The 9,397-nt window shown below is 38.2% G+C and overlaps 1 protein-coding gene across 1 annotated transcript in view; it reads left to right on the forward strand.

Moving 5' to 3' along the window:
* LOC101858660 overlaps positions 1–7,478 on the forward strand; it is a gene marked incomplete in the record, with an annotated part of 99,093 nt that extends 91,615 nt beyond the window's left edge. Inside the window, 4 exon segments of the mRNA XM_013086631.2 lie at positions 2,065–2,127; positions 3,161–3,236; positions 4,773–4,947; positions 5,778–7,478. Of these exon segments, the coding sequence (XP_012942085.1) occupies positions 2,065–2,127; positions 3,161–3,236; positions 4,773–4,947; positions 5,778–6,428 (965 nt within the window).
* Between the last annotated feature and the right edge of the window lie 1,919 nt (positions 7,479–9,397).

Genomic DNA, 9,397 nt, shown 5'->3' on the forward strand with positions numbered 1-9,397 from the left:
GTGTGTGTGTGTGTGTGTGTGTGTGTGTGCGTGCGTGCGTGCGTGCGTGCGTATGCGGAGGTCGTTTATATTTTTTTGCCTATCCAGATAACTTAATTTTGCTCTTTTTCTGTTAATTAATTTTGCGGCCTTAGTGTATAATATTTTAGCAACCAAGTTTTATGACTCAAATTCTCGAATTTCGGTTTCCTGGCCTACATGTAGGTTACATAATGTGTAGGCTTCTGGAAATTCCTTGAGGGAGTACAAGTATAAGTTTCCGGGGGGGAAAATGGCCTAGTGAACGCCGTGGGTCAAAGTGTCCAAAGACCTCTCATAAATGAATGGAATTGATTGTGTGCAGCCTTGCTATTTCCTATCGTTTAGTCTAGTCGTAGAAGTGGGGGAGACAGACAGAGGGGGGCTGTGTGCAGCCTTGCTATTTCATATTGTTTGGTCTTTCTAGTCATAGAAGTGGGGGTTAAGAACAGAAGAGGGCTGAGGTAACAAGGACACGTGTAACAATAGTAGGCCTATCGTAAATAACTGAAGTTAACCTCTCTTTTTTCTTATGATTGTAATGAATCTAATAATTTATATAAGGGTGTTGTTGTGACTTTGGGATATGGTATTTAGTGACATGCACGACTTCACGGTAATTTTATCCTTTTTTAGATGTTAAAAAGAGAAGTGTTCATCATATTATGATTCTGCACTATTTCTGTATCTTTCTAAAGTAAGGTGACATGGATAAGTTCCACACTTTTATGACAGTCCCTTTTAATGGTTAGATAATTCTAATTCATATCTTTTAATCTTTCAACCAATATGGCAATTGTACTAGTCTCAAAATTGTCTTTGTGGCTTCTGTCCTTTGTCTGCTTCTGTGGGTGCTCTTTGTTACAGGCAGTTCGCCCCGCAGCCATTATCACAGAAAAGCGTTGTATATATTTATTACATCAACTGTACCAGCAGAGGTGTGTGAATGCAAATTTGAGATTTTTACCACAGATTTTCACCCTTTCTTCTTTTCTTTTTTTTTGCTTCGACTTATATCCTGTGTGTCATCCCATTGTGATCACATTTGCATATTGCATTATTCATCAAGGGACATACTGCTTCTCTAGTCTAGTGTTACTTGATACTGCTTTTTCCCTGTCACAGAATGGCGCATACACATACGCTGCTGGGTAATCTTCTCATCAGAATTCCCTCTCTGATTACAACTGGCAAATGTTGTGCAGAAAACAAAGCAGCTTCTTCCTACCCAAGATCTAGTTTTGGCCTGACCCCCCCCCCCCCTCCACCCCCACCCTTTCTTTACAAAAAAAAAACCCCAATGAATTCAAATGAGTTAGCCTAAAAATAATTTATAAATAATTCTAGACTTTCGTGAGAACGGGAAGGGCTTTCATTCACCTTTTTGTTGAGAGGCAAACTGACTTTCATTGTGCATGGTTGGGTAGTTGATGTTCTGTAGGTTGTTTTTAACATTTTTGTTACATTCGTATACGCCTAATGCGTTTCCTCTTATTTTGGCATGCTGCATCAAAAGTTACGAAAAGAAAGATGTCCCCAATATTTGTTTCCCCCTTCCTATTTCAATCTTTGATTCAAATAATTTAAGATGTAGGCCTATGTTTATTCAAATGCTCAAAAATAATATTTATCTGAAAGCCACAATGTGTGAATTTACGTTTTCTCCAGAAATCTTTGTTAAAAGTAACTTGCTTAGTTTTGACTTTCTTCAGAGATTAGATATTATTAAATCAATTTTTAAAAATGGTTTTCATCTTACCTTTCAGAATCTTTACCCCCCAAAAAGTAATATTCTAATCTGTTCTATTAGTCAAGAGGAACAATTTTTAAACTGAACTGGTATAAGGTCACATCCATCATTTTACTGAAGAGAAAAATGGCCTACTTATCCCAACAAAACAAAACAAAAAACCCAACAAAAAAAAACAAGCAATCAGACTAAAAGGGAGCGGGTGCACTCTTGGGATTTGGGGTTCGAGGCGATACAAGAAAAGTCAAATGAGACCCAAAGGTAACAAATCACACATGTTGTTTACCCTTCCCCAGGACGCACTGCCGGACAGAGCCCCACCACAGACGAGTCATCAGGAGGAATGAGCAGGGAACTGAGTATGACGAAATATTTCTTACTAATCTATAACAATTTTTTTGTACTTCTATCATGGAAAAAGTCTTTATTATGGGATGATAACTGTTCATGCTAGAAATGATAGGTTTATGCTATATTTGATGTTCTTTTCTCTAGAATTTTTTTCATTGAAATAAGGAGAGGAAGAGGAAAGAAAAGATGTGTTGCCGTTCAAGTTGAAAGTTAAAGGGCTGAATTATGTAATCGAATGTCTCCCTGAAGACTGATATGGTTTATTAACTCCATCATTTGTTGCCTGTTCATCCCAAATTGCCATTTCCGTGTCCCATTGGACTAACAAAACTGCAGCCTGTTAGGCACGTGTCACTATCAATCACATGATACATCTCTGCCAATTGTTAAGTACCCAGTTGCAGTTGGGCAAATTGAGAAAATAACTAATTGGTTAAATTATTCTTAACCTTATTAGCTGCGAGCACTGTAAAACTTTTACCAAACTGAAAAGTACTTTTCCTGAATGTTCTGTGACCCACCTGACTGAACTAGAAATCAAATTCACAACTTTTTCAATTGCAAGTCAACCTTACTTTTAAACTTGGAGGGGCTTTCTCTGTTTACTTAGTTCATATTTTTCATTTTACAAAGCGAAGAATAGTCATATACATGTACTTCATAAGGTAGTTTTATTGGAGTCATTTTCCAACTTCTGAAAATTGAAAGAGAGAAAGTGAGAGAGAGAGAGAGAGAGAGAGAGAGAGAGAGAGAGTGAGAGAGAGAGAGAAGAGAGAGAGAGAGAGAGAGAGAGAGAGAGAGAGAGAGAGAGATGTTTTTATACAGTATGTTCTTGCGTTTCTGTGTGCTCCTGCATAAGGTACGAGACTTTGGTGGAGTTGCCATAAGAAGTTCTAGAGAAAAAAGTTAAGGATGTAGACAATGCTTGGTTAAAAAAAGAGTAAGTCAATGCTTGTGGATAGAGTGATGAAAGAAAGCAAGTAACGTGCAGCTTGTTGTTTTTCCTTTCATTCAACAAACATTGTCCACGTTCCTTTACAGAACTGATGATCCTGTACATCTGTTTTGGAATTGTCATCCTTGGTCTGCTCATTGCTCTCATCGTTGTCATTATCAGGTGAGATTTATACGTGTATATCAGGTGAGACTTGTACGTGTATGTCAGGTGAGACTTATATGTGTATATCGGGTGAGATATCAGGTGAGACTTATACATGTATATCAGGTGAGTAATCAGGTGAGACTTTTACGTGTATATTAGGTGAAACTTTTACGTGTATATGAGGTGAGACTTATACGTGTATATTAGGTGAGACTTATATATATGTGTATATCAGGTGAGATATCAGGTGAGACTTATATGTGTATATCAGGTGAGACTTTTACGTGTATATCAGGTGAGACTTGTATGTATATACTAGAGGAGACTATACGTGTATATCAGGTGAGATATCAGGCGAGACTTTTACATGTATATCAGGTGAGATATCAGGTGAGACTTTTACATGTATATCGGGTGAGATATCAGGGGAGACTTATATACGTCTATACCATGTGAGACTTATACGTGTATATCAGGTGAGACTTGTACGGATATATCAGGGGAGACTTGTACGTATATATCAGGTGAGACTTATATATGTCTATACCAGGTGAGACTTTTAAATGTATATCAGGTGAGACTTATATATGTATATCAGAGTTAAGTGTATTTTCCTGGAATTTCCCAGCATTTTTTTGGTATGGCATCAAAGTCAAAGAAACGAAAATGCCTCTCATTTGAAACCAAACTACTTTTGATTCTTAAGGAATTCGAAGAGCAGTTAAAAAATCTGGCATCTCAGCGTAGCCTACCACTTATTACTTCACTTTGTACATTACTTGCTTGGTGCCTGTAATTATCTAAAAAGACAATCATATTTGCTATAACAAATTAAAGAAATCGAAGGTCAGGCACGACGGTTTCGTTGAATCTGAGTTCCACTGCAGCATTTGAGATATAAATTCATTAAATCCAACGTGTTGTAGCCGAAACAGGTGGTTTTTAACAAATTTTTCTATGTTCTTAGCCTAGATTACTTGTCATAATAGTATTGACACTTAATCTCTACTTAAATTGTGTTTTGTCACAGTTTTGCTGAAAAGAGGAAAAGGACTTCGAAGAGTGAGGAAAGTAAAACTTAGTTTGTGACATACATTTGAGCTTGAGGAAACAAAAGTGCATCAAAACAATATCAGCCATTTAGAGCAGGAGAAGAGCAGTGTGAAAAGACAGAAACAAAAGAGGGACATAAAAGAAGTTGGGGCCTAGGACCTACCAATGGATCCACCAACCACCCATGCAGTACAAGAACAAATGAGGTTAATCTTCACAAACCTCTGGAAAGTAAAGCTGACAACATTTAAGTTTAAGTTCTGTTGAGATTGTTTTGTCGTTACTTTTTTTCTGTTAACTGACAAAGATTTTTAGCTTTTGTATACAGGGCATCACTGGTAGATCCTACCTCTTTTCTTTCAGTCTTATTTATCTATCTGTCTGTCTTACTCTTTCTTTGCACTAAATGCTTTTGTTGTCTATATATGCTTCTCTTAACACAAAACAAAACAAATAAGACATTTTTAACCTTTTGTATTAACTTATTTCTATGATCAGCTACCGAAGGATCTCGCGCAGAAAGAGTGTATCTGACTCCAGTGAGAAGGCAGCCTTGTGGCGACGAGATGACACCCCACTGGACACTTTCCCCAACAACAGCCTGGCTGAAGGCTCAGGATCTCACACATCCGAGACCACATATGCATTTAAGAGCCCACAAGATACAAACCAGGTGGGATATACTTAAAACTTCAGGAGCACCAGCTCAGTCATTATGTTAGTCATTGTTCTACCCCTCTTAATGTCTGCATCCAATTAAATTGGCCATAAGATTCGTTCTCTTGTGTCATGGTGGATTTAATTGGCCACAATTTTAGTTGCTATTTCAGTTCATTTATCCAATTTTTTAGAATGTCACGAAACATTTCAACTCCTCAAATGAACTCTACTTCCTATTTCTATTCTACTTTTTGAAAATGTAGCCTATAGGTTTATGATCATGATTGTTACTTGCTGTGTTAGCCTGTTCTCAAATATTTTCAAACAAAATATGATGACATCATAAAATTTTACCCTGACATGCCTGGCTATTTGTTACCAACACTTGGAGGGTTAAATTTACACTGTGTTTGTTTAAGTTAGGGAAAAAGCTGTGTAAGAACAGTTGCACTCTATGCTACAGAACCTGTCAGTGACTTTTCCACAGGTTTAAAGAGGAATAAAGGAGGAAGAGAAGACATAAGATTTGTTCTGATATAGGTCAAGAAGGGTTGTCATTTCCCTAGTTCAAACACTTTAATTTTAATTATGTGAGTGAAAAAAAAGGACCCCTTTAAAGACCAACAACCCGATCAGCCTAGTTTCAATCAAACTTCTAACAATTAATTCAACCAAGGTGACGTCAAACTTAACAATAATATGAAGAAAACTGTGTTCTCATAAGAGGTTTTATCAGTAACCATTTCACGCAGGGTTTTTTTCAGTTTATTCATTCCAAAAACAATAATGGAAATTTCTGAACTCTCCTCATCCCCCCTCCTTACCCCCTGCATATCCCCCCAGGTTGTGGCTACCATTCACAATGACGCCATTTTTGACTCGGAAGACCTAGACCACCGCACCAGCACAGGGAGTGGCATCTCCACTTTCCTGTCCAACAAACGGGACAGCGACTTCCGAGACCTCATCCACACCTTCCAGACGGGCACCTTTGACATGTCCAGCTCAGTGGAGGACACAAATGGACACTACCCCGATCACATGACTGGCAGCAGCCATTATGAAGGAACTGGGAGTGAACTCGGGGACATCTACGAAGTAATCGACCGAGTGCCGCCCGCCCATACCACCACAGGCAGAGCCCTTGAGAATGGCTACAGCAATGGCTACGATAATGGCTATGACAATGGCTACCACAACCACCCTGGGGATTCTCAAGACATGCGTCCTTTGGTGAACCAGCGAGGCTCGCCCTGCGATGACCTACACTACTGTATCAATAACGATGAGTACGCCATTGTGCAGAAAAATCGCAAAACCCCACGGCCGGTCAGTAATGCTCATGTCAACAACGGCAGTGTGGTGGAGCCTGCTGTGCCAGAGTCGGACGGGGTGGTGGATTTCAGGCCCACCTCAGGGCCTTACGACAAGAAGAGGATGTCTAGTGCGAGTCATCGGAGCTCACGGGGGGATCGCTGGAGGGATGATGTATGAATAGACGACTGAGAAAGATATTGAAGAGATGATCTGTGAATAGACTGAGAGAGATGTTGAAGAGATGATCGGTGAATAGACAACTGAGAAAGATATTGAAGAGATAATCTGTGAATAGAGTGAGAGAGATATTGAAAAGACGATGTATGAATAAACAGAGAGAGATTAAAGAGGTGATGAGTGAATAGACTGAGAGAGAGATTGAAGAGATGATGTCTGAATAGAATGAGAGAGAGACTGAAGAGAAAATGTGTGAATAGACAGAGCGACTGCTTAGTGTAAGACTCCGCCATATGTCATTTTGAAAAGTGAAGTATGACAGAGTCTGACACTTAGCAGTCGAGAGAGAGAGTTATTGATAGGGTGATTTGTGCAGAAACGGAGAGAGTTATTAATTGGGTAGTGTGTGAAGAGACAGAGAGAGTTATTAATTGGATGGTGTGTGAAGAGACAGAGAGAGAGTTATTGATGGGGTGATGTATGAATATATAGAGAGCTTTTGTAAGAGATGATGTGTGAATAAATACATTAACAGAGTTGTTGAAGAGTTGATTAGTGTATAAATTAAAAAGGCTATGAGTGGGATGATTTGACAATAGTTTGAAAGGAGTGCAGGCTGCATGATTTGTAAATAGACTGAGAGAACTGTGGAAGTGGATGATTTGAGAATAGATTGAAGGAACTTTGTGTGGATGATCTGTGAATAGATTAAGAAGAAATGAGTGGCTGCTGAATGATTTATGAATGGAATGAAATGAAATGTCTGTTGAGGGAATTATCAACAAGCTGCAAGTATTTCCTTTGGGATGCGTGAGGGAGGGAATAACTGTCAATGAAGAACTCTATGAAAGTTCAGATTAATGTTTGCATGTAGAAGTGAGTGCTGCATGGGAGTCAGGGTTTTCATTTGAAAATGTTGAAGTGAAAGGCAAAGATCACGATGGATCAGTTTGAGATGAAGAGATGGAGCAGGACAAAGGGGATGAATAAAGAATGTCATAGACGAAAATATGAGTAAAAACAAGGGAGTTAGATATATTATATGAAAAAGAGATCTGAAGAGGGAAATGTGATAAAAAGATTTGTAGGTTGAAGGAAAAAGGGGAACCCGTGCATGAAAGCTCTCAATTTATAAAAAGAGAGAGGGCAGAGGCAGGAAAAATCATTTTAACGTTTTTGTTCATGTTACAATAATGTTTGTTGTATTTGAATATATATATGTCATATTGTTCTTTGAACATAATGAGACATACGGTGCTGATTTCTGGAAACATTGATTTTTTTTTTTCAAATGTTTTTCATTCACATCAAACGGCAGCAATTGATGTGTATCACATGACATAATATTGCCATAACTGCTGTTGTGAGACTTGAATGCTTATAATACAGTGTACACTTGTAACTTGTAACATAATTTTTCATTATATTTACCCATGTCACAATTTCTCTTTTCATGACTGCTTCATGACTATAACCCTTAATTTGTCGAACATTGATTTTGACCATTATTTTTACTCGTCAGTTTTAATATGTTAAGAAATAGTTTTGACTTATAACTTTTTAAAAAATGTGTTATGTCTTGCAAAACGTGGTCAAATGATAGCGTAAAAGTGAACTTGTTTGACCTCCTATTGCCAATCTCATGGGTAGTTTTAAGTTCTTGCACCAGAACCACATCAGTTGTTGTTATTGATGTGACAGACATAGTCACAGTTAGTGGCTGTTGAACTGTGTGATTTCAGAAAGGACATCTTTTCGGGGGTTTTAAAAATTGTAGACAAAAATGTGTCAAGTATGAGTATTCTTCTTCTTCTCAATCGCATTACACTTGAAGTCTGGTATGTATCCTATACTGGGCCATCCTGCTCACTTCTGTTGGCCCATACAGCTTCTCCTTTAATTAGTGTTAGTGTTGTGGATTTTGTGGTGAGGCTGGAATTCTTACAATTAACCTTTTACGCTCTGGTCATGGGTACACCAGTGGCAAGTAAAATTTCTCAACCATTTAACTGCACTGGTGTGTGAAACCCCATCTCATAGTTGGATGTTTAATGTTCATATTTATTGGCCAATCAAAAGAGCTATTCTACATTTACTTCGGTTAAGGTCTTCTTCAATCTTGCCAAATATATCTGTGCCTTTTTGGAAGTTGTGAACATGCTGTTTGGTGAAAAAAATATAGCAATTTCATCAAATCTAGGGGCGAATCACTCAGGAGGTCAGGTGGAAGGGTGATGGTAGTAACAGGAGTTCAAAAGGTTAAATGAAAAGGTCAAATACCTGTAGGCCTACATTCTGGTTTGTTCAGGAAATGGAACGAATGCATTGATAGCTTATTGCTTTAACAATTAGTCTTCCATATGTTTTAAGGTTTTTGGTTGTTTTTTTTTCTCAGATATTTAGATTTTTGTATTCATGTTTGTTATGTTTTGGTAAATGTTTTACAGGGCTCGCAAATGTATAAGGTCATTTGAGTGCGCGGGACACATTAAGCATTTTCAGCTGGGTAGGAATTAATTTTAAATTTTGCCCGAGTGCAGTTGAAACCTAGTCTTATCGGTTTTTGGACCACCAAGGGATCTTTAATAGTGCAATCTGCACACAGGACCTCCAAAGTTTTTTTTTCCTTATCCGAGAAAGCTAGGTGTTGGATCTTACCTACCCAATGATCAGAGGTGCGTCTGAAGGACAGCAGTAAGAAGGAGCCAGGAGTAGCAAAAGACCTATTGAACAAGAGATGAACATTGTACCTCTAGACCTTAAGAGTCTCCCTTTTGTGTTCAAATTGTGTTAAATGTAATTACTACAGAAAAAAAAGTGCTTGAAAACAGATAAACTCACATAGCACTCATTTGTACATACCATCCGACACACACACACACAGACACACACACACACACACACACACACACACACACACACACACACACACACACACACACACCAAACCATACACAAATAAACACACA

Source organism: Aplysia californica, unplaced genomic scaffold (assembly GCF_000002075.1).
Source record: "Aplysia californica isolate F4 #8 unplaced genomic scaffold, AplCal3.0 scaffold00487, whole genome shotgun sequence".
NCBI classification, from domain to species: Eukaryota; Metazoa; Mollusca; class Gastropoda; order Aplysiida; family Aplysiidae; genus Aplysia; species Aplysia californica.